The sequence below is a fragment of the Folsomia candida genome, unplaced genomic scaffold (genome assembly GCF_002217175.1).
Source record: "Folsomia candida strain VU population unplaced genomic scaffold, ASM221717v1 Fcan01_Sc001, whole genome shotgun sequence".
NCBI classification, from domain to species: domain Eukaryota; kingdom Metazoa; phylum Arthropoda; class Collembola; order Entomobryomorpha; family Isotomidae; genus Folsomia; species Folsomia candida.
In genome coordinates this window covers 27,155,645-27,180,031 of record NW_019091193.1, presented here as the reverse complement: position 1 = coordinate 27,180,031, position 24,387 = coordinate 27,155,645, and the positions used below count along the sequence as shown (strand labels likewise).

The following is a 24,387-nucleotide window of genomic DNA, read 5'->3' as shown; positions in this document are numbered from 1 at the left end:
CAGGGGGCCATAGCGGAAAAAAGTCCTCATATGATTTTTACGTATATGTAAAAATCATAATATTTATAAATATTATACTTTGATTATAATTACATTATAATTAAGTTTCAACTATTAAAAACTTTTTGGCTTTGTTGAAATCCCAAAGTTTAAAAAAATAAGTGCGTACTACATTTGAACATGTCAAGTTATCCAAATACATGAAGTGTGCAAATATAGTGCAAAAATATTGTCGCATTTTTGCAAGAATTAGTAGCAATTTAATAACTAAAACTACTGTTAATTCTATACCAAATCATTTCAGTTTTCGAAATATGATTTTAAATTTTCCAAACGATTTTACAATTTCATTTTAACAAATATCATTTCATACGGCAGAATAAGATAAATAGGTTTAACTTTCACATTTAACTTTAATTTAAATTATAGTAGTAAATAGAAAAACGAATGGGAAATAACTCCGAGTTAGATGCTTAAATTTGTTTCAAATTTTTATATTTTTTAAAAATAATTTTATAATTTTATAATTTTTTTTATATTTTTTTAAAATTTTTAAATATATTGCATTAATTGGTTAGCAAGTTAATTTTATCGGAAATCTAGTTGTAGAACAGAATAATAATTTATTTTCAATAAATTGTTAACTACGCTTGGAATTTTTCGAGTTCAAAAATAATGATGTTTGTTTTGGTTTTGTGGACCCGATTTAACCTCAGCCTTGACCCTGAGCAGCATATCAATTATGCATGTAGAGCTAGAATTGTATCATATTTAAGTTTGGAGAATGGTGTCAATTAACAACTTTTCCAGATTCAGTCCGACATGGAAAAAGTGACCGATTGCTAAAACTATGCGTGAATATCGATTACTTCGAAGTCCAAATTCCTGTCAATGTTGACGAAAACTCGCAAAAGTTCGTTGATCATGAATAGTCCGTTATCTGGTTTGTAATAGAACGCATATTCCGTTTCGTAATAATGCTGTATGTATGTAAATATCTGTAATCGCATTAAAGTTTTGGAAAACTGGAGACCATTTTATTTACGAAAAATACACTGGTATGCATATGATAATCATGCACGGATAAGAAAAACGTAAGATTATCAAAGACAACTCACATGTCCAAACTTTCCAGTATTCGAATTCTTACTTAATTTCATTATGATCCCCACTTGATTAAAATCCAATTGAATATGACCATTTGCACTCGCACAAAATAATAAATTTGTGGATTAACACATAATAAATCCACAAGCAAATAGAGTTTGTAAATATTTAAAAAAAATGGAAATGCTTCAGTTCACTCCTATCGTCCTATTTGATCCAAAATATTTTACTTTCGGTAAAAATGTGACAAATATTTTTTTAGTTTATGGAACCGATTTTGTCAAGTGTACATCAGTTTATTTAGGTTTGGTTTCATTTGTTGCTTATAAAAATATGCATTTTCTATATAAGAAAAGCATGCATTGGAGCACAAACAACATGATATGATACAAGATATGTATTCCATAATTCAACTGTAGCAATAACCAGTGTCACTGTGAAATTGGAGTATTATTTGTACGGGAACAATCCTTTGAATCCGTGAAATCCTAGAAACGTGATTTCTCCATCGAACGGGATTCCGAAGGCGATTAAGGGGAAGAAGTATTCGATGTCTCCGCCGTACTGCGTGAAAAACGTGTCGGCATCGGGAATCGCTTTCTTCTCTTTCTTTCCTGCTGCTGCGGGGGGGCGCGGTCGTTGTCGACGTGGCGTTGGCGTCACCAGCATTTTCATACCATCGTCCTCCTCCTCGGCCACTGAACGGTATGGACTGGACATCTCGTCTCGTTACAACTATGCATTTCATGGAATTTCAATAAATTAGAGGGATTTTTTTGTACTCTTCTTCCGATTCCTGGATACAAATAGTTGATCAATTCGACAGGGTCACCGATTTTTTATGCAAAGATGATAACTGGATTTTACATTATTCGCAAATCGACGTGAACAGCATAAAAGAACATTTTGCAACAAATAGTCATCTTTGTATAAAAAATAAGAAATATTTTCATGTACAAATTAGTTACTTACAAAAAATCTATATATTATAGATTTAACAAACACTAATTATTATTTATCTGCATTTTTCTAAATTTATCTTAACAGTGCGTCTTCAATTTGCTGCTTACATTATCTAAATATACATGCATTAAAATACTGGTTTTCAGCAAAATTCAATAATGACTTCGCACTAGAAAAAAAACCTGATAAAATTTAGAATGCAATTAATTTAGTAACAGTTTATTAATTCTTTACAAAATTTCAATTTTCGAAATATGAGTGCAAGTTTCGAAATCTTGCAATTTGGTTGTTTTATCCTTGCAGATCATGCAAACCTTTGAGCATACTAAAGAGGACAATGGATGGCTGAGATATTCAAGAAAAACTGATATTTGCTATGCAGAAATCATCATCACTCGAAATTACATATGATAAGAAAGATACGGGAAAAATATGATGGGGTGACAAATGTGCAAAGACAAATGTGCAAACGACTAATGTGCAAAGACATTTGTGCAAACGATAAATGTGCAACCTGACAAATGTGCAGCCCGATAAATGTGCAAACGATAAATGTGCAACCGATAGATGTGCAGGAATTTTTCCAACAAATAGTGCAATATATCTTGATATAATTTACACTTCAAATCAAATTACATCTTATCAAAAAACTAAGAATTCTGAAACCAGGGTATTCCGACCTGGGTTTTAATGGGTTGGGTTTTATTGGGTTTTATTGGGTTTTAATGGGTTGTAAAGGAATAAAACCCACTGGGTTTTACCATGTTAAGTGGGTTTTATTAGGGTTTTAATGGGTTTTATTGGGTTTTAATTGAATTTTACCTTAAAACTACATTCTAAAAGTTAAATACATCTCCCATACATTAGAAGACGTTATCTCAATTCATTCTAAAGCAGTTTATTTCATTACTATTCTAATATATGAAAATTCGGAACAAATCAACAATTGACTCCATCCTTTAGCATCACAGATTTCAAGTGTTATAAAACAAAAATAATTTCCGAATAGATACAAATTCCGAATTATTTTTGTGAAGTTATTACTTAAAACTAATAAAACCCAATAAAACCCATTTAAACCCAATAAAACCCATTAAAACCCATTAAAACCCAAATAAAACCCAACTAACATGGTAAAACCCATTAAAACCCATGGGTTTTATAATTTTTTATTAAAACCCTGGGTTTTTCCGAACCCTGTCTGAAACATTAATTTTGTGGTGAAGCTTATGAAGCTGGAGATCTTATAATGCAGATTTTATACTTATTAAATATTACTAATCATCATTATAACGGGGTTGACCCCTGTCAATTTTATAATAAAATTCCCGTGCCGAATCACTGTAATGCTAAATTTAGCTAGTGACAATTAAACTTTAGTTAGGGACACCCCGCGGGGACAGAATTTAAAATAACAGCAAATAAGTAAATCCCGAATTATTTCATTGAAATTTAGAATTTTTATATGTACATAATTCCAGCCTATACGATAGACTAAAATTCACGAATTCACGAAGATGTATGTACCAGGAAATTTATGCACCATAAAAATATAATTTAGTAAAATATTAAGTTAACAATAAATTAATACTGCTCAATATAAGATCTACAGCTTCAACAGACATCATACGGGATGCCACCACAAAATTAATGTTTCAAATTTTAGTTTTTGAGGAGATGTAATTTGATTTTATGTTTAAATTATATCAAGATATATTGCACCATTTGTTGGAAAAATTCCTGCATATTTATCGGTTGCACATTTATCGTTTGCACATTTGTCTTTGCACATTGGTCGGGCCACCGAAAAATATTCAAGTGCTATCAAAATTTTTGGAACAATTTTGCTTGTAAAATTGCACTCCATTTGGTCATTTTTTACGATATTAACTTATCCAACATAAACTTATGTACGTCCAAAAAAATAAGACATCGCATTTATAAGTTTTACAATTTTTATAATGACGTCGGAGATTACAAATTTAGTCAGATTCGTATAATTCAATCATGACACACCGATAACCATGCATTTTCTTCCTGTATACATTTATTATGCTCCAATCAGCATATTATTACTGTACCTTTCTCGCCCATTGTTTTGCACAATCGACTTCCGTACAACGACGGTAGCATTAATTTTATTAAAAGCATGCCATAAAAAACGGCGCATTCTTATGCACACATATCTTAAATAAATACATAAATGTATGTATTTATTTGTATGTATGCCACTCATTCAGGATTATTTTGCATTGTGCTCTCGCAGTGTAAAAATATGGCCAGGAATCAAAATCAACCAAGAAGAAAGAAAACGAGTGGGTGCCCGTGCTGCCTAATTTATTTACGACGATATAATATTTATTTCTACACCTTATGCTTATTAAATACGTACGTTCACGTTTAATTGTTCCGTGATGGCCGGATGTATAGGAGATGAAACTTGTTAGTGCATAAATGCAATTATTCGGCACACACACCGCACGGCTAAAACCAATTAAAGATTTTGGGTGGGTGTATGGCACGGATAATTGCAGGGTTCCATAACATAATTTTTGTGGTGGTGGTGATTTGATTTATGATTTTTTGGGTGTGACGTGATGATTAATTAAAATCCAAAAAATTTGACTAATTTGCACAATTCAAAAAACAAATAAAAAAGAAGAAATTCTATAATATAAAAAAAAATCCCACAAAAATAATTTTCCATACATGGACTTGAAGAGGACCACATGGTAAATAAATTCCGATCCAATCATGCTTTTCTTTCATCACTTATTTCCTTGTGACGATCCGATTTTCGAAACCCTGTTAAATACGAGAGAGAGTTGTGCATATTTATACGAGCTGCCAGCCTGGAGGAAGACATTTTAATCATCCAATCCACATACGGATACCAATTGCATGCATAAAATCATACCTACTTTTATCTAACGAGGAGAAGAAGAAGACGATTTTTTACTGCCGACTTCCATTCTTGGATTAAATTCAAAACTCTCCTCTAATGGCACAACGGGGGCTGGGAAGTAAGAATGCGACCAAATTTTTATGATATTGTGATCCCGGAGAAGATTTAAAACATCCTTCCTGCCCGACCCTCGACTAGATATTCGTCAAACGCTGAATGAAGAATATCATATTTACTACGAAGTTCGGGTACAATTTCCAACTGAAAGGTTAACAAATGCGTATTTACGTACGTATCTCTTTTATAATTTAATTTCCTAGAACACATGGTAATTGCATCAAGCCCCATAATTGCAATTATGTACCAACACCTCTTCACGTGTCACTGGCTCATGTCGTCGTCGAAAAGTTGGGAGACACAAAATAAAATAAAATCCCGTGAATTTTCCACGTATTTGCTTCCTCCAGGATCAATCAGAATATTGAAAACATTTTCATATAGTTATAGTTTCCGCTTTGATGTGTCCTCCCTTTGACTAATTAGTTGGGTGTAAAGGTGGGTAGAAAGGTGGCATTATAAAAGGGGCATTTTTAAACCGGAGGGTCTGTCACTCACTCCCGAGAACCAGCACCAGCAACAAGTGTCAAGTGTGTGTGTAGAAAAATACAAATATTTATGTGACGATAATTACAATTGCTTGTCCGATTTTCCAGCAAAAAATCCTATTTGTCTCTCCATCAGAAGGAGACGTCATGTTAGTGCTGCTGCTGTTTGTACAAGTTTTACATGGTTGTTCTCCCTCTCATCTTGTTATTCTTATTACTCATGTATCAGGGACACACAGGAGGAGAGATGCGACAAAGAGCATAATTTTTACTTAACGACATCATGTAAAAGACCTACGAATGGATTTGTAACCCCTCAAGAAAATTGGCATCTGCACAATCTCAAAACATGTTTTACAGAGTGTCTCGCTCGACGTGAGTCTCACTCTTGCATCGACCCTGCTACCGAAGACACATATTGTGCGTACATACACCGTCTCAAGTTGCCTCCTCTCGAAAAACGGTCTGATTTATAACGAGACAATTCAATCCAGTTATTACACATTCGGTTGTTGTCCATTGTCCATTTATGGTTGTGCGTGGCGTGGCGTGCTCTTTCTTCTTACAGGATTGACAATCAATCAATCAATTCGTATAAGTAGACATCGATATTCAAGTTGCACTACTGGGAACACAATAATAACAATTGTGCATTATATTATATCCCGTTGCATAATATTATTTCTCCGTTACGACATGTAAATCCGCCCCTGTGAGTATTGTCTGAATCGTAGTGCACGGAAAAGAAGGTAGTGACACTTTCCAAGTAAATATTGTCGCGTTATTATTAATTCAGGAGACAATTTGGAAAATACAATTTGGAAAAAGAAATTAGACCTGGATTTTGAAGGGAATTAGTAAGACAAGGATATTGATATATGTACATTTGCAAATTTCTGTAAGGAGGACGTGTAATTGGGGTAAGAAAATGGCTAAATAAAACCCACGTGCGCGTAAAACCAGTAATGAAAAACTTATCGCGAGTGGTCATTTCTAATAAAGAAGAAAAAGAAGAGTAATTTCGACAGTGCGTCAATTTAGACCTTAAACTAAACCTGGTGGTCGGACGGAATTATATAATTACATACGCGGAAGAAGAAGAAAACAAATCAGTCGTGGTCTTTTTGTAGAGAAAATAATGTCAATGTGACTACAAGGTTGATACACATAAAGCTGGTTCTACTTTATTTATTCCTGTCGGAACGCTTCAGCTATTAAATTCCTACTGTAAAAAAATGTACATTGTTGCTGATAAGACAGGAACCGTTTAAGTGATCGATACCAATTTCAAGCCAAGTAAAGAAAAAAAAAGTTTTCGTGAATGGGTGGGTTTTTCTAGTTTGAAAGAAAACTTGGAATTTGGAACGAAACTAGAAAATAGTGCAGATAATTGGTAGTTTCGACGAGTGAAGGAAAAAGTGGAAGTTTGGTGGCGACACAATTTTCACCCCTTTTTCGTTATCACTCTTGTTGATAGAGTCGACGAAAACAAGTAATTCGTGTTTCTTAAGGAGTCTCATATTTCCCGAGGAATTAAGCGATCGATCAGTTCGCAAAAATGTCACGTCGCCACGGTCACTTTAGTGAAGATCACCACCATCATCCCGACGCCCTGCCTCGCATCCGACCGTACGGGGCACACCTCTCGACGTCCAGCAGCACCAGCAGCAGCGGTGGGTCGGGTAGTTACTACTCCTCCACGTCGACCAGTTCTGGTCACTCGAGCAGCAGCATGGACAGCATTCGACACCCGCACCTTCACAGCTACAGCTACAACAGCTACAACAATTCCAGTGAAGTCGCCCCCCTAGCGCCACCCACACAACTTCCTAGAATCGTGGTGCCAAACCCGAAACCAGCCCCACCGCCGCCACTTTTTCCGCGGACGGACGACCTCTCCATCTTCACCTTCCTCATGGCCAAGTTCGCCTCGCCGCATTTGTCCCACTTGCCCGAGGAGACGACGACCTGCGTCCACATGCCGCACTGTCACTGCCACTCGTCCCCCAATAACAAGAGGTTCGTGGGTGGAGGGATTTCCTCGTCCTCGTCCTCCTCCTCCTCCGACCTGGCCACGTCGTACGTCGGAGGGGACGAGGAGTGCTGCTCGTGCGACTGCCCGTTGGGGAAACACTGTCAAAACTCACTGTTTGGACATAATTCGTACAGTTTACTCAAATGTACGAATTTGGAGGGTTGTTTGATCAGATCGTTGGAAAGAGGAGGTAGGTAAAATCGATTAGTTGAAAAATTAGTGAGTTATCTGCATCGTTTTTTACTTATCATTTGGCGTAAATGAGAGGGCAACGTTTCATTAACAAATGGCTGCGAGCATCTGAATCTTTTTTACTTATCATGTGGCGCAAATGAGTAGGGAACTTTTCATTAATAAATGGTTACAACCATCTGCATCTATTTTACTCATCATATGGCGCAAATAAGAGGGCGACGTTTCATTAATAAAAGCTGCGCTGCAACCATCTGCTTCTTTTTTACTTATCATGTGGCGCAAATGAGTAGGGAGCTTTTCCTTAATAATAAATGGCTGCTAAATGATTGTCGCGTGTTGCAAAATGGTGCCCAGGAGAGAAGCCCAGATTTACATAAAATCCCATTACGACGACGACTCATTACTTATCCCGAATTATGAACCACTTGACAATAATTGGCCATTATTTGCCTTATTATTATTATTGGCGTGAAATTATTCGTCTCTGAGTGGAGGGCACATTCCTTGTATAAATTTGCATTAGAAATTATCACTCTCCTCTCAATCGTCAGGGCCGAGAAGAAAATGGAATAAAAGTCATCCCAATTATTCCACATCGTGGTCGTGTAAAGTGTTATTTTTGCTTTAGTACCTGTTGCTTTGCCCCTGCTGCACCTCGTTTTCTTCTGGGAGGAGATTTTTGCCAATGTGCAGTCACTCACTCACTCAGCAGACCAATAATTACGATTTTTATACGGGCTTCTGAAAAAAATTGATATCTTAATTGCTACCATGATATGATAACTAAATAAATAAATAAATAAGTAGTAATTAAAGAATGCTTTTAGTTTTTGACCCTAAAAATCGGCACTTATCGAGAATCACCTCCATCCATTTTCTTATCATCACTTTACATATACAGAAGTACTCACTCTTATTTTATTTATCATTTCATGACCTATTGCATTTCATCTCACTCAACTCGACACAATTAAATAAGTACATTTTACTTATGTATGTACGTATGTAACTCCATTCCATTCCATCATCACCTTCGGAATGTGCATTATTGGGCACAAATAAATAAGTTGCAACACAATTCGTGCAGGTATGACTTGCAAAAAGTAATTGTATTTTTTTGCACTTGGCAATTGTTCTTGCTCCAGGAAATCCAATTAATTGTTCAAAGTTCAAAATTACAATAATTACGGCAAGAATGACATCATCACAGTTGCATTTCCAGCGCAGGATGATGATTTTTCTGCATCAGGATGTCTCCTTGTACATGAAATTCGTTTCGTTTCGTTTTATTGTCAGAGAAGAATTTTGTGTAAAAAAGGTGCAATGATTCAATAATAATTTAGTTTGTATAGTTTCAGTAATTGCAACGTGGAGAGGCAGGGTTTCTAAACAAATGGTAGCGTATTTTATGAAGTTATTTTTTAAATTTCAAAATTTTGAGATGGGTAAAATCACTAAAATTTTGATTCATGCTTATTTTAGCATGTTTTTCAACTTTTCTGGCACTAAATTAGTCAAATTTAGTGCTTAAAGGTACACCAAAACTGAAAAATTATGCACCTGACCAAACCCTGTGCACATGTATCTTTGCCATTTATGTACTTACTCAGTCATGGACAGAGAGGGTGACGATGACTTGACGAAATTATTACTCAGAGGTATTTATGTATGTGCAGGTTTGGATTAGAATCAATTTGCTTGACTTGCTCGTACGTGGTGTGAATGCGAGGAGAATATTATCAAATATTAAAAAAGCGTACATTTTCATAATTACAGCGATGATTCCATTGTTACTTGTTCTCTGGTTGTGTTCATGCATTCATTCCATGCTGCATGTACATTTTCCTGCTAATTGCGCCCCTCTCTGTCTTCACCTTGTTAAATATTATCATTATTATTATGCCTCCTCAAAAATCTCGACATTTTACTTAAAACGTATCCCATAACGCACCACCGTCGTAATGATAAACAAAAGCTTTAATGGGGAACAATAGGCTTAAAAAACAGAATGGGATGAAAAACAATATTTTGTATCTGAAATTTTGTCAGGCATCAAAAAACTCTCGACAACTTTTCATCTCTTGTTATTTTTCCGTGTAACTCGATAATCGTGATATTATTGCGTATGAATGAATATACGCGGAATTTAGGTGCGAATGGAGTCGCAGTAATTAATAAGTTGTATCGAATTATGTTATGCATAAAGTTTGCAATTTGGCGAGTGGGCGATATCTTTTCTATTATTTTCTGTGAATTTATTCATCCCTGAATTCAATGAGAGTGAGTAATTGAGCGTATTAATTAAGATTGTATTCATCGATATGCTGCCGTATGTATAATGAAATGTATGTAAAGTATAGTAAAGTGGCAAAAGAAAGAGGAGGAGCAGGAGAAACAACAAGTTGCAAAAGAGGAAAACAAGAAATTGAATTGAATTTCGGATAGATTTGAGACAGAGAAAATTGAATAAATAATAAACGAGGAATAGATATTTGTGTTGTTGTTCCACTGGATCCGCGATTACCTTATTAGCCAAATTATTATATTATTTAAGCCCAGTTATTATTATTTTTGCGTAAAAATCATACAAAATTGAATAATTTGAACGTCGAAATAAAAATAAAGTGGTCTAAAATAATAAAATCGGCAATTATCTTACCCGAATAAGCCGAATTAGCGGAATAATTTTGTTTAATAATTCGGCTAATTCGGGTAAGATAATCGCCGATTTTATTATTTTAGACCACTTTATTTTTATTTCGACGTTCAAACTATTCAATTTTGTATGATTTTTACGCAAAAATTAAAAAATAATATCATAATCGTGGATCCAGTGGAACTCTTATGGCAGGAACAACCGTAATGTATAAAATGATGATAAATCGTGTATAACGCAGTAGAAGAGAGGAACAAGGTTGAACTGTAGATTGATTACAATGGGGAGTTATAGTAATATTGGTAAAATAATGCTTTTTGCAATGTTTCTAGAAATCGTAATTTAGAAATTGCATCATATTTAGTTACCGTGAATTGCATAAATCACTTATGCAATTCGTATCTTTTAGTGTAATATATATCCCATCTCTTCGAAAATCCACATTTCTTTAATAAATTCACAATTTTGTCATGATCACAAACACTTTTGCATTCTGTAAAACTCCAGGATAAGATGGGTATTAAATGTGGAAATATTTGGTACGTGTCATACCTGAATTTCGCAATTTCATCCATTTCATTTACTTACAATACAATAGGGAAAGGTTGCGAAATTGATATCAAACTCCGAGTTGGATGGAACCTTGCCTGCCTACATTTCATTTCAAGTAAACTTCGTTGCTTCTACAATACACGAACTTCAAATTATCTGCTAATTCCCAGGTAGCGATTTTACAACGTGTGATGATGTGATCTTTAGATGTTCGACCTTGGTTGCAAATAATGTAACGATTGGATTGATATACAACAAAAGGTCTTCTTCTCCTCCTTCCCCCTTCATCTCTCTCTCTCTTTTAGTTGTAAAGTATATACACAACTGCAACTCAAAAGAGAGTGAGAATTAATTCGAATAATAAACAGTCTCAAACCAACATAAAAAAGTGGCGTCATACTCATGCAGTTAAATGTAAAATGATATCATACATATTGACATTATGTGATTTATGACCTTTGGCCTGTCCCCATAGTCATGGATTGGTCGGAGGTCAAAAATATTGACGGTGTTGATTTCGTGGTGAAATTTCCTTTAAAATGACATCCCATATGAAAATTATGGATACATTTAACTTTGGACCAGACCCCCTCGATTAACGGAGGTGGTCCGATTCACTCAATTATCGAACTCAACAGAGAACTAAAAATAAAAATTAGAAGCATAAGCAGTGTTTGATTATGTTGACGAGTTCTAGAGATATCCTGGTTACGGACGGACACACAGACGGACGGACAAAACGATCATAATAAGCGGTTGGCACCACTTCTTAATAAATACGTGCAAATTTTAAGTGAAAAGCTGTTTGTGTCCTTCTCGATGTACATTAATTCGTATGACAGGCAGGATAGCACCCCTCTCCTCCTCCTCCTCCCAGCATGCAGACAGAAACGCACCCAGACATGAAAACTAATAAATATTGGAAATTTTAATGTGGCATTAATGCATGCAGCTACTGCCAACTGCATGCCTAATTTTATTGCAAGATAGATACGTACATACGTAAGCGAAACTGTGAACAATGTCCAGAAGAAGAAAAAGACGATGATAAAAAGAGAATGGAAAACGTGATTGGGATGAAATTGATGCAACTTTGTCCAAAATATGCACGAATTGAGTTTGGGATAAAGAAAAGTGAATGATTTGCAGTCAATTTTTTTAAATGGAAAATTCGTTACTTGATTGTTTTACAATTTCTAAGAAGAAACTCGATGGGAAATCAATCAAGTTTTGTATTGTCTGTGTGACAGGTTTCCATATTTGCATATAATGAAGGATGAAAAGGGTTGGAAAAAATTCTAAATAAAATAAAAGTTTGGCTTTCATAATTACCAAAAATTTGTTTGCACAAAACTTAAGAATAAAACGAATGTGGAATCAGTTAATTAATGGAACGTGGTTGACTTGGAGCGTGGAAATGTCTTGAGACCAAGCCAGGACGACATTAGGCCAAATTAGCATGTTATCAATTTTTGAAATTTCGGTCTATTACTGCTCCATTTGTTATAAGAGTTTCAAGTGATCCACGATTACAGTAGCCGAATTAATATATTATTTAAACATAAGTTTATTTTATTATATATTTTTTGGCGTCAATCTCATTCAATTTCTCAAATTCTGGACAATTGAATGATTTTTACGCCAAAATAAAACAAAGTGGTGTTAAAGAATATAATAATTTGGCGGATAATGTAATCGTGGATCTTCAACACTTCTTCCATAACTAGTAAACTTAAAAAATTAAAAATATAAAAATCCAAAATCCAAAAAGAAACTGTAATTAAAATAATAACTGTAATAAAAATATTTTACACAGTGTCAGTGTGTAATTTTTTTTTTGCGAACAGTGTCAATCTGACATTGATCGAAAAAATATGTAAAATCTAAAATCCGGTAGAATTAAAAATCAATCAATCAATTAAATCTGCCATTAATTAATTAACTATTAATTTCAATTTTTCAGTATTATTTCCCGTCATCCACTGGTCCGCGTATCCAGCCCCACCGCCGAACAACCTCCACCCATCCTACCTCAATGGCAACAATCCTTTCGGAACTGGCAGCCCCACCGCGTTTAACCAAGGTCAGTTAAAGGTTAAGTTATTATAACCATTATGCAAATATTTTGCCAAATGTTCCCACCCTTGTTGTTACTCCTTCATTTACGACTGAATGAAGATTCAATGCCACTCTCCAAATCTTAACCATTTGATTTGATTGACACATTTTAATTCATTTCCAAACAAACAAGAGTCGTTCATTGGATGCGTATTTTTAAAACTATTTTGTCTTCTCTTTGTACAAGTCATTAAGTGTGTTCATACATCGACACACAAACAAAGGAAGAGATTAATCATCACGCGATGACCATTTCAATAAAGTTATTTTTATTCTCAGCATTTTAATTATTGCTAAACTTAACTAACAATGGGACATTATTATTAAGAGTTAAATATTATTATGGAGTACACCTTGACCTTGGCCACGATATATCTCTCTCTCTACATAAATTATTATATATTATGTCATCCCATAGGTGTCTACCGTGAGTTGAAGAGATGCACCCCACCCGACGCTTGGATCCATCACAATCAAGACGTCAAGGAACCAAATTACGATTCTGTGTCGACATCGCCCACTTCGTCGTCGTCATTGTCGTCCTCCTCCTCAAATTCGTCGCCCTGTTCTCCACCGCTACCACCACCACGTCCCCTCAAGGCCCGTCCTACATGGCTCATCTTGGGGTACAAGAGTCTCGAGAAGACGCTGGACCCCATGCTCCTCGCCACCTGGAAAGACTGGACCGGAACGAGACACATTTACCTCAACCTTCGTCACGACTTTGACATCCAGCGGATCTCCTTCTTCCACAAAGTCTCGCCCCGTGACAACCTCGACCTTTTCATGTACGTCGTCACAATGGAGATCGGCAACGTGACGGAGGACAACGTCATGTGGTTGTTGGATTTCGTCCAGCGCACACGCGTCGAGCGGATGAAGGGCTATCTCACCGTGTACACGGAGGTTGTTGAGGAACGGGACACGTTTCCCATGCTGGGCGACGACTACTTCAAGTACCTGAACGTCCCCGGGGACAGGACGAGAAAGCCGGCACCACTTCCGGTCTATAATCGTCACAGGGAGGGTAAAGATGGGCAAGAATGCGACCACGAGTATGACCACCCGTCCAAAAAGTTTATTGAAAAGTTACTCCAAGAGTTGCCCCTGGTGGAGTATTACTGAAAATTTTGATGAAATGTGGACATGAAATTTACTGGCAGAATTTGCTGCATAATTCGTGCCCACAATATTCATGGGTGCTGCGACGAGTGAAATGAAATTATTATGGTTGCCAATATTTTTTTGCGTGAGGAATAAATCTGTGAATCTTAAAATCATGGTCACCTCTTTTTATTCACACAAGTTAAATGTTTAAGTATAATGTAATAATTCAGATAAATGAATGTATACGAATTATATATTGTCTTCTTCTTCTTGGGAAGAGCTGTCGTTTAAATAAATAAATAAATCTGTTCATAAATTTATTTTATGGAGTAGTTCATTTTTTAAAGAGAAAATAATTTAAAAGTTCATTAATGGATTGATTAATTAATTAATTAATAATGGGAGTATATAATGAATGACGACGAGTGGCATCTTCATGGCGGTGGCAATTTAATAAGGCACTGCTACTCTAAAACTATCTATTCTGTTTCTACCGATATAGAAAATATCAGTCGATTTAAAAATTAACTAAGTCTCTACCTATTTATTTACCACGCCATTTTGTTAAAAAGTTAAAAATCCACCATCCATCTAATTATAATAACAGTAATTAAAAATGCAGGGCGAACAAAATAATTGGTAACCATACGGTTCAACTTTTACAAACCTTTGGAATCAACACCCTTCACCAGAACTAGACGCAAAAAACGGCACCCACGGCACAAAAATAGCTACACGGCGGACATTAGGCAAAAAATGGAATTACGTGAGCACGATTGATTGATTGATTATATGATGCCGTTTTATTTTTAAAAGTATGTACTAACACATCCACCTTGTCTTTTTTTGAAAGGCAAACAGCGTTAAAAAATAGAAAAATATTGGACTAGCAAGTACATAATTTAGTTCGTTTCTGTTTTTACTTGGCTACAAATGTGCACATTAAAAAAGGCCATAATGCATATTGACCATTTATGCTGATTGAAATATGTAGAGCCAAATGGGAAAAGAGGATACCTCAAAAAAGTTTGGAATAATTTCGACTCAAAATTTTGAAAAGTTTTTAAAATAATGGAGGATGACAGTTTTTTGGAAGTATTATTTTTTTAGAAATCGTAGCCTTCATCAATTCTACGCAGACTTGTCGCTGTTGGTGTCTTCCTCGGAGTCATCCTCGTCGTGATGATATGTCAACTTGCGAGGAGTTTCTGGGCGAATGTGAGGAATTCCGACGGAAGAGCTGCGCTCGAGTATTCCGGTTTGCTGGAGTAAAAAATATGGAATAATGTGAGGTCAAGCCATGTTCATATAATCAGTTTTGTGTGTGGCTGACCTTTGGCACCACGTTGTTCATGGGTTGGATGACTGGAGTTTTGTTCTCAGAGAGGATCGAGTCCGTCGAGGTGACTCCGTCCAACATGGAAAGCTGCCTAGATCGGGAGAACATTGGAGTGTCGGCGACAAAGCTTTGCTCGTGGGCCACGGTGGACTCGTGAGGCATCTAGGAAATCAAGATTAATATCATGACGTGTAAATTCGTTATTTCATTCTAAATGTACTTTACGCTGTTGCCAGAATCGGATATTGAAAATATTAACATAATTCGTAGAATTTTGAGGAGGTGCAATCAAACACTTACCAACATGGCGGGTGCCCTGAACATGTACGAGAACGGGTAGTACATGAGATTAAGGAAGGTGGCTGCATACAAGTCCGCATACCGGACGACCTGGCTGGAGAAGAATGTTTGGCGTGACCCGGACCGGAAGAGACTGCCCAGCATGCCATAGCTCATGTCCATTTCGTGCGTTACTTCCCGGATGGCGGATCTCACCTTGGAAATGTCGGGCCGTTCGCGAGTGCTGCTGTCCAAATTTCTGGAAAAGGAGAAAAAAAACATATTTTCATTAGTAAATAAAAATTCTAATTGTGGTTCTGCTTTTTAGACAGATTCTTGCCAAATTTATGCCAATAATTTATGCATATCGACTCACTTATAAGTCTCTCCAAGCATGACGTCCAAGTTTTGCAACTTGTGAAACAATTGACACTTGTCCGTCCACACGTGGAGTTCTTGCACCAATTCTGGCACAATGAGGAAGGTGCGCCATCCCCGGATTTTCTTAGACTTCAGAATATCACCGAAAATGTGATCACCAATGTACAACACATCCTTTCCTTTGGCCTGGATGAGCTCGGTGAACACATCGCACGATCCGCCCGAGTAAACGTGTCCTTGTTTCAAAGGCCCCGTGTGGGATCCTATCTTTAAAGCGCCTGTCTTGGTATCCACTTGTCGCAGGATGGTTCCCTCCTTGAAAAAGAGTGGCTTTCGCGCATCCAGCAAAATGCAATCAAAGTAAGTCTTCCAATCTCGGTGGGGATCGGTTATCTGGAAGACGAAATATATAAAAATATCAGTCTCATCTGTCCTCCAAAATAACTCTGGCAGTCTGGCCTAATTCACACCACCTGTGTAACCTTGTACTGCAACGTATTAAACCGTGTTTGGCAACGTACACGTAACGTTTAGTTTACACAGACATGGCATGGATTTATTCAGTATTTTTATTTTCACGACACTACTCATATGTCACTCTACTCACCTGTGGACCATGATCAAAGTCGAAGAGATATGTCATTATTTTCTGCGTATACCAATATTCGGAATTAGTTAGGAGGAATACTTTCGCACCAGATTCACGAATACGGCTCAGTAGCATGGGCAAACGCTCGTCCTTCACAACGTAGTATTCCATGTCTTCAACCGTCTTCTTTTTCAGATCGCCCTAATAACACAAAAAATAAAATCAACGTAATTTCTCATCCCACTAATTTTACTTTGTTCCATAAACTACCTTCTCATGGACCCAATCCACCGCATTTCGCACGTCTTGGAAGATCGACTTGTATGACATGAACAGATCGCCGCATCGAACACCTTTATGCTCCCTACAAAACAAAAAGAGTACAAATGAGTAAAATTTTAATGCATCAGATCATTCATTATTATGTAACGGAACATTTTTCGAACTCATCCAGTAAAGCTACCTCATTTTAATATTTTGTGTATGTACATGAGAGCGAATTATTAACCCCTCGACAGCACTCATTATTCCGCTATATAATTAATGAACGATCCTACTACATAAATTCTTATGACCACCACTCACGTCACACTGTCGGGGACATTGGTAAAGAAATCGACCAAACATGCCAATAAATAAGTCTCAGGTAGGTTGAAGAGCGTGTTCAACACATACGTTCGACTCTCATCCAACTGGATAAACTTGTTCGGGTACAATTCGTAAACTTCAGATCTAAATAAAAAAAATAGAGTCATAAAACCGTAAATTCATAAAAAATGCTTTAGAACTTAAAAAATTTCGTAACTCACTGCTTCAAAAACTGGAATCCGTGACAGCAAACCAAAATATTGCCGTATGCATCAACCTTGAGCAAGTTTCCGTATAAAGAATCAAACCAGAGGCCTCTGATAGAATGAATGAATGAAGAAAACAATTAGATAACTAAGATAACTAATTATTGCTATAATTATGCAAATTATGTAACCAGTTAAACTTTGATATGGGATAAACAGCATTTATTCCATATCGTCATTTATATCGTTGTTTATTTATATCGTTTATCTCTCATCCCTTATCTTGACACAATATCGTTACCTAATGGGGAAGGAAGGATCGTAAACAAATTCCTGAATCTCATTTGGGTATCCCATAGCGGCCAAGCGGTCCTTGACCAGATTGAAGCCAAGATTTTCATATTGCGGTGATTTGTAAACTGTACAAAAAAATTAGACTAATTAGAAATTAAGCTTCAGTTTAACTAATATACATATTTATTTATTTATTTAAATACCGGCCAGGGTGTAATCCATGTCGAATCCATAAAACTTGATTTTGTCCAAATGAAGACTTCGATTTACAAAAATCCTGAAATAGGTACAAAATAATTATAAAAAATGGATTAAAATTTTATAAACATAAAAACAAAATTGAACACTTTTCACTAAATATATTTATTCATTCCCATTTCAATGTGACAATTTAATCCCAATTTGATTACCATTATTAATTAATGAACCAAGACCCTATAAATATCTAGCCCAAAATTATTATCACCTTCACCTTAATTAATTCCTAATCTCGAAGGCCAACACAAACAAACCCGAATCAACCAGAAATCAATTAAATTCCCAAAACCCAATCCCCCGATAATACTGAATTGCCACTAATAAATAATGGAAATAAACGATAAACCCACCACCATATCATTAATTCCATCCCATATGTATACATCATAAACCATATGAAATGTTTTCCTGACCGCTTCCATTCGTCCATTCCATTACATGGATAATAAATAACATCTCATTCATTCCACTTAAACACACGTTCCTCACGTGTCAGTCAATAAGTAGACGCCACATGTCATGAAAAAAAAACATAATAATAAAATGATGCAATTTCTACCTCCAAAAAATCGTTAAAAATTTGCCAACCAAACCAGTCGTAAAAAAGAACCCTTTTTCAAAGTAAATAGCCCACCTGTGTCCCAAGTTTCGCTCGTCGGCCACATTGAAGGCATCCAGAAGGAGGGACTCATCCTGAAAGGGACTCTTCCCCCCCACACCCCCAGCACTATTATGGGTCATCACATTTCCCCAAGGTCGTGACCCCCCGGGAGGAAACGGGGATACGTACGGACTCTCAGGAAAGGAGTCCGACTCGGACAAAGAAGCCGCCGAGGGGAGAACTCCATTATTGTTGTTTTTTGGAATAGGCACGGTATCCGAGTCTGGCATTGTATTGTTTTAATCGATAACACCTTATCTTATTTATTGACACTTGGTGGACGACACTCGCGAAGAATAAGAAACTAGGCAAATAATACAAATCCTTTTTTCCAACAGGAGTCAGTCACTTCAATAAAAAATTTAGTTGGTTGCCTATGGTTTTTTTTATTATTATTAATATTTTTCGGACTGTTCTCGCTCAATAAATAAATGCCCGACACCTACTTTCTACTACTTTCTACCACCGAAAAACACACGGGTAGGCAGACAGGCAGTGGCAATGTCTACACTAACAAGACTCGGGCTTTTCTCCGGAAAATGTACCCTTCTCTCTCTCTCCCACACTCTCTTGCGATGAGGAGATGGTGAGAAAATACGCAGACGACGACTATTTATTCGCAAGCAAGCAAGTAAATACGTATCAAAAAATGTGCGGCACGATTGTGGACGATGTTTCCGTGGGGAAGGCTACGAGAAGACTGAACACACTGGCAGGAGCCTTCCCAGTCTTATGCTGCTGATTCACGTAGTCAACTAACTGCACCAAGCAACCAACTAGCAAAAATGAGGATGAGACTAATAAAATGTGAGACGGGTGAGACGCAGTTAGTGGTTTTGTTTCGCGTATTCATTTCCAATGGAATTTCGTGGATTGGATTAAAAGATGAATCTTTTTGCACCTGCCTTTTTGCATCAGGGAATCATGAAATTGAGGCACGTATTTTTTATTTTTTTCCGTATAATCATCACCGTTTTTTGGTGTTCGGGTCGTGTTGTCGTGATAAGGGGGCCAGTGTCAGTGGGAAAGATAAGCGACGACATGATAAGGCTGGGAGGATAATGATATTACATATTTTATGACTTGGTCAGGTTCAATAAGCTCATCAGGATTGGAATTCTCTCACTTTTTGCGACTGGGTGGGAAGCATGCATTAATTATGTGAGGGGAAGATTAATCCTGGCCCTCGTGTCGTGGGGGTGTCGACGATGGGAGGAAATTTCAGAAGTGGGAATTCTTTATTAATGAACGGTCCCCCCGCGACTGAATAAGTAGCCAATTTAAAAACAGGAGAGACTGGTTGACCACGAGTACATTTATATTGCTTTTTTATTCTTTTTCTCTCTATACGGCTGCTCAACTGGTCAATTTATTATTTAAATCTGAGGAGTTTGAAGAGGATAATATTTACGGAGAGTCCGATGTGACACGTAACGTGTACGGTGGCATATTGACCAAATTGATCAAACCAATTGGACAAGAAAAAATGGACGACATCATGGAAAGTTTTTTGGGATATGTAACAATACAAGTCACAAGTGGTACATATATATCTTGGTTTTTTAGGTGGCCTTGCACCCACAAATGCATCGATTCCCATGTTGTAGGTTAAAATTAGAGGTGTAAGTGAGGGAGAGAAATTGCATGCAAGTAATTAATGTTGTTTTGCAAGTTGATATCAGGACGCCATGTGATCCATTGATAACTTATTAACTTGGGTAATGATATGAATAACATCTGCAGCTGGAATTTTGTAATCAGAGAGAGAGAGAGATCCACTTACACTTTTTTTTAGGGTTGAACTTGACCATGCGAAAAAATAGCGTTCTCTATCAGGACTGGAAACAATAATTTAAATGTCCATGCATACATAACCCACTCCACTTTATTACACTTAATCAGAGGAGATGAAACTGAATGACCTGGTGACATTGATACCGGGCGTTGCCACTTGATGATAATGTAATTGGTTCAAGTCTTAAATTTATTTTATTGCAAAAAAAAATTGCGAAAAATATGAAAAAATGGCAGTGGAAAAAAATTTAGTTGAATATTTGATCCAATAAATTTTGAAAAATTGTAAGAGTTTTACGCCAGATTTTAACAAAAAATTCCATCTTCCCAACTTTCCTGACATTGCGTCATATTTTTCTCCACTTCAGTCTCAACCTGACAAGACAAATATTGCATAATCGTCATGATTCCAGCCTCCTTTTTCAGCTGGGATTTTAATCTCAGTACATATGTATTGACTAATAATGACTGAAAAACATGCCCCAAATTGTCATCATTCTCTGTCACGTCGTGTCAAACAAACCTCCTCCAGAAGTCACCAATCAGAACGAGTGTTGTTCGAACCAACCCTAATTTCAGGATTAAGAAGTTAAGTATGGATTAAAAAGGATTTAACGACAACAACAAGTTTGACATGCTACATACAATCTTATCTTCGACTCTTCCCCTTCTTCTTCCTCCTCTAAATAGTTAAATACATATGTAGTTATTGGGAATGTGCAGAAATTACGAAAACTTGAATTTTTTGCCCCGACACCTCTTTTTTAACGTGGGGCGCAAATGGAGACATTTTCGCACTTACTGAACGCCCCATTTTATTAAATGTTTACTCAAGTTCATGGGATAAATTAGAAACGACGACGACAACTCAGTCACCCACCCACCCACGACATGGATGGATGGATGGATATCACGCCATAACCCGATAAAAACAAGCACCCAACCAACTAACCTGTCATGTGGGATAAACATGTTATTTTTTAATTTGGTCGCTCTGTTCTGTTTTCTGGGGACAAATCCGTGACATAAGTTACACCGCATGACACGAATAATCCGTTATTCACCACGGACGGATATTGAAATTAAACTTTTTACGGCTGCTGCTGCTCCACTTTGACACCCAATTTCTAGCCGTTCCAGCAAATAAAGAGATTAAACTTTAATACGTGTGTGCATATATTTATTTATGACAGGACAGCCCTGGTCTTAATATGGGAATTAAATCGAGAAAAAAATATATTAACCTTGTGACCTGGAAATTAAAATGAGAAACAAACAACAACAACAAATTCTTTTCCGTGTCGTGTTGAGAAGATGAAAAATAAGAAATGCATGCATGCATGCAAATCCTGTCAAATATGACTTCAAGTCATTATGCAATGGGAATTATGACAAGAAATTTTTCAGGATGGCATTTTCGTGGGTATCGATAAGACAAGTTTCCCTGTAGAGAAATAATTGTGATAAGCCACGACGGTTTGTGGTACTTGCAATCTTCTACATACATAGTTAAGAAAGTGGAATTGAGTCAGAAAAAAGATACAAAACAGACGTTGTCTTGTACGTCTATATTCTGTCTTGTTATTATATTAATATGGGACACATGGTTTAAGACGACATGAAAAAATGGGGGCCTCGTGCCAACAAATGTCAGCCGGAGAGTGGATGTCTTTCGAAAGATCGGCCAGGTGCACAAGTCCACTATTTTTTTAACCCACTATTAATAAATGTAGCCTATTAGATGCTTACATACATATTTGTGAAATGTGCGCATTTGCATATCTCCAGATTTTGTACCACGATAGGGATAAGTAGGCCTAGGTCGTGTGTGTATGTAAATATTTGTTGTCGTCTTCATGCCAAATAAAAAAAGAAGGATGGGAATAAAGTGCAGATTTGTGCATGAAATGAGACCAGTTTCTCTCATTCAGTGGATGAGGAGACTTTTTCATGAGAAAATTAAAGTGTGAGTAAATAAATGGGAACGATATACAGAATTTGCATACATATGCAAAAAAAATTCATAAAGATTAAGATTTTACGAACTACATATACGAGTTAGTCACTTTGTAGGTAGGGTAGATTTTGCAATAGGAAAATATTATTGCGGAAATGGACAAGCTAAATTCCGTGAATATTTATCACGCCACCAATGTAAATTAATTCGAGTGTATATAAACATTTCTAAAATTGGGTTCCATGAATCGATTATGTGGATGTGCCACATTCCAAATATTTATTTACCCTCGTGCTAAAAAATGGCGACAGTAAATTCAATTAAGTAAATGAAAAGCAACTCACCTCTTGTGCGCTTCACGGTAAAATTTCCGTGAAACGAGGCCCCCCGCACCGCCGTTCATTTCCTGCGAATAAACCTCCTCCCTCTGCGAACTCGAGTAATTACTGTAACAGTCGGAACTGCCATCAAAGCCGAAACCAAAACTGTTATTGACACCGCAATTATTATTCGAATTTTGGGTAGAAGCAGAACCAGTAGTAGCAATGTCGACGGGCCGCGTGGTGTGGGAAGATTGATCCGATGACGATGATGATGCCATTGTGCGATTCGAACTCATTCTTGTTCCGATTTTTCGGATCGAGTTTAAATAAGATTGAGATCAGTGAGAGAGATTCTCTAACCAACTTGGATGGGTTGTTGAATTGTCAATCGCACTTTTGCTCGTCTAGTCAGGCACGAGATGAGAATGAGAATAAGAAGAAGAAGACGGTTTCGTTGAGGCGTGTAGTACATAGGAGGCTGATGATATCGTGTTTTAGATAAGCAGCAGAGGTCTGGTGGGTGACGTTTAGGTCTTGACTTTTACCAGAACAGAGAAGAAGATTAAGAATTTTGCATACGTGTTCAAGTCGGAAAATGGTTTGTGGTTGGAGAAGTGATGATCGTCTTTATACGTACGTAACAGTATGTCAGATAGTCATGTCAATAATGTATGCATGCGGCGGACAAAAGGAGACGACCTACTTATATGTACACGTATTGTGGATGGATGGATACATAGTTTAATACTGTAGTCGGAACAGTTTAGTAGGAACGTATCATCGTCATATCTCTCTTACCCGGGAGAAGATATAGACCCGAATTTACCAAACCTTCCTTCCACACAGGCAGACAATTATAAGAAAAAAATATATTTACTACACAATACCCTGGGAGCTAATAGGCAAGCTAATATGCATACAAAGTTACTGCATCCTGTCTCATGTTTCCATTCTCAAGTCAATTCTTCAGAATGAGAAACATGAGACGAGAGAAAGGTGAGACTCATTTCTTTCCATTTCTCAATTCCACCTACGACTTACGACAATGACCAACACAACATAACAAAATTGATTCACAACAATGGAAAACTTTTAACAATAACAATAACACCATTTCCACCACCACCACCACCACCATTATGTAAATAATAATTGCACAATTATTATTATTATTTGCGGAGGAATGTCTCACCTTTTATGAAATCGCATCCTCATTGAAACCATTATCCGATCATCATCGTCCTCATCACTTTATCATGACGATGCACAATGAACAAAGAGAAGGCGGCATCCACGTGGCACGTTTCCAAACCTTATCAACCATCCCACCAACTAATTAATTGAGATAATTAATTAACTAAGTTTTCTTGATAAGCCTGCCTTATCTGGGTGACCCCTCGTACAACAAGTTTTTCTCCTCGGCGCGGGTGAGATGTCGCTGGTGGTGGTGGAGGTGGGGCGTCGCGCGTGTGTTT

The 24,387-nt window shown here is 36.8% G+C and overlaps 2 protein-coding genes across 3 annotated transcripts; one reads left to right on the top strand and one right to left on the bottom strand.

Annotated features, from left to right (window-relative positions):
- The first annotated feature begins 5,943 nt into the window (after nucleotides 1–5,943).
- Nucleotides 5,944–14,559, top strand: LOC110845734. Its single transcript, XM_022092220.2, has 3 exons — nucleotides 5,944–7,805; nucleotides 12,982–13,101; nucleotides 13,555–14,559. Exons 1-3 carry the CDS (start codon nucleotides 7,139–7,141, stop codon nucleotides 14,259–14,261), a joined length of 1,494 nt encoding a protein of 497 aa, XP_021947912.1. The 5' UTR covers nucleotides 5,944–7,138; the 3' UTR covers nucleotides 14,262–14,559.
- Nucleotides 14,414–23,462, bottom strand: LOC110850425 (cytosolic purine 5'-nucleotidase). 2 transcript variants are annotated; one of them, XM_022097861.2, is made up of 11 exons: nucleotides 22,934–23,462; nucleotides 18,123–18,196; nucleotides 17,927–18,044; nucleotides 17,641–17,736; nucleotides 17,417–17,563; nucleotides 17,102–17,195; nucleotides 16,850–17,032; nucleotides 16,238–16,635; nucleotides 15,883–16,120; nucleotides 15,577–15,744; nucleotides 14,414–15,506 (listed from the first exon to the last, which is right to left on the bottom strand). In XM_022097861.2, the coding sequence occupies exons 1-11, from the start codon at nucleotides 23,206–23,208 to the stop codon at nucleotides 15,375–15,377; spliced, it is 1,923 nt and encodes a 640-aa protein (XP_021953553.1). In that variant the 5' UTR covers nucleotides 23,209–23,462; the 3' UTR covers nucleotides 14,414–15,374. The 2 variants fall into 2 exon arrangements, with proteins under 2 accessions (XP_021953553.1, XP_021953558.1); XM_022097866.2 differs by lacking the exon at nucleotides 22,934–23,462 and adding an exon at nucleotides 18,812–19,555.
- Between the last annotated feature and the right edge of the window lie 925 nt (nucleotides 23,463–24,387).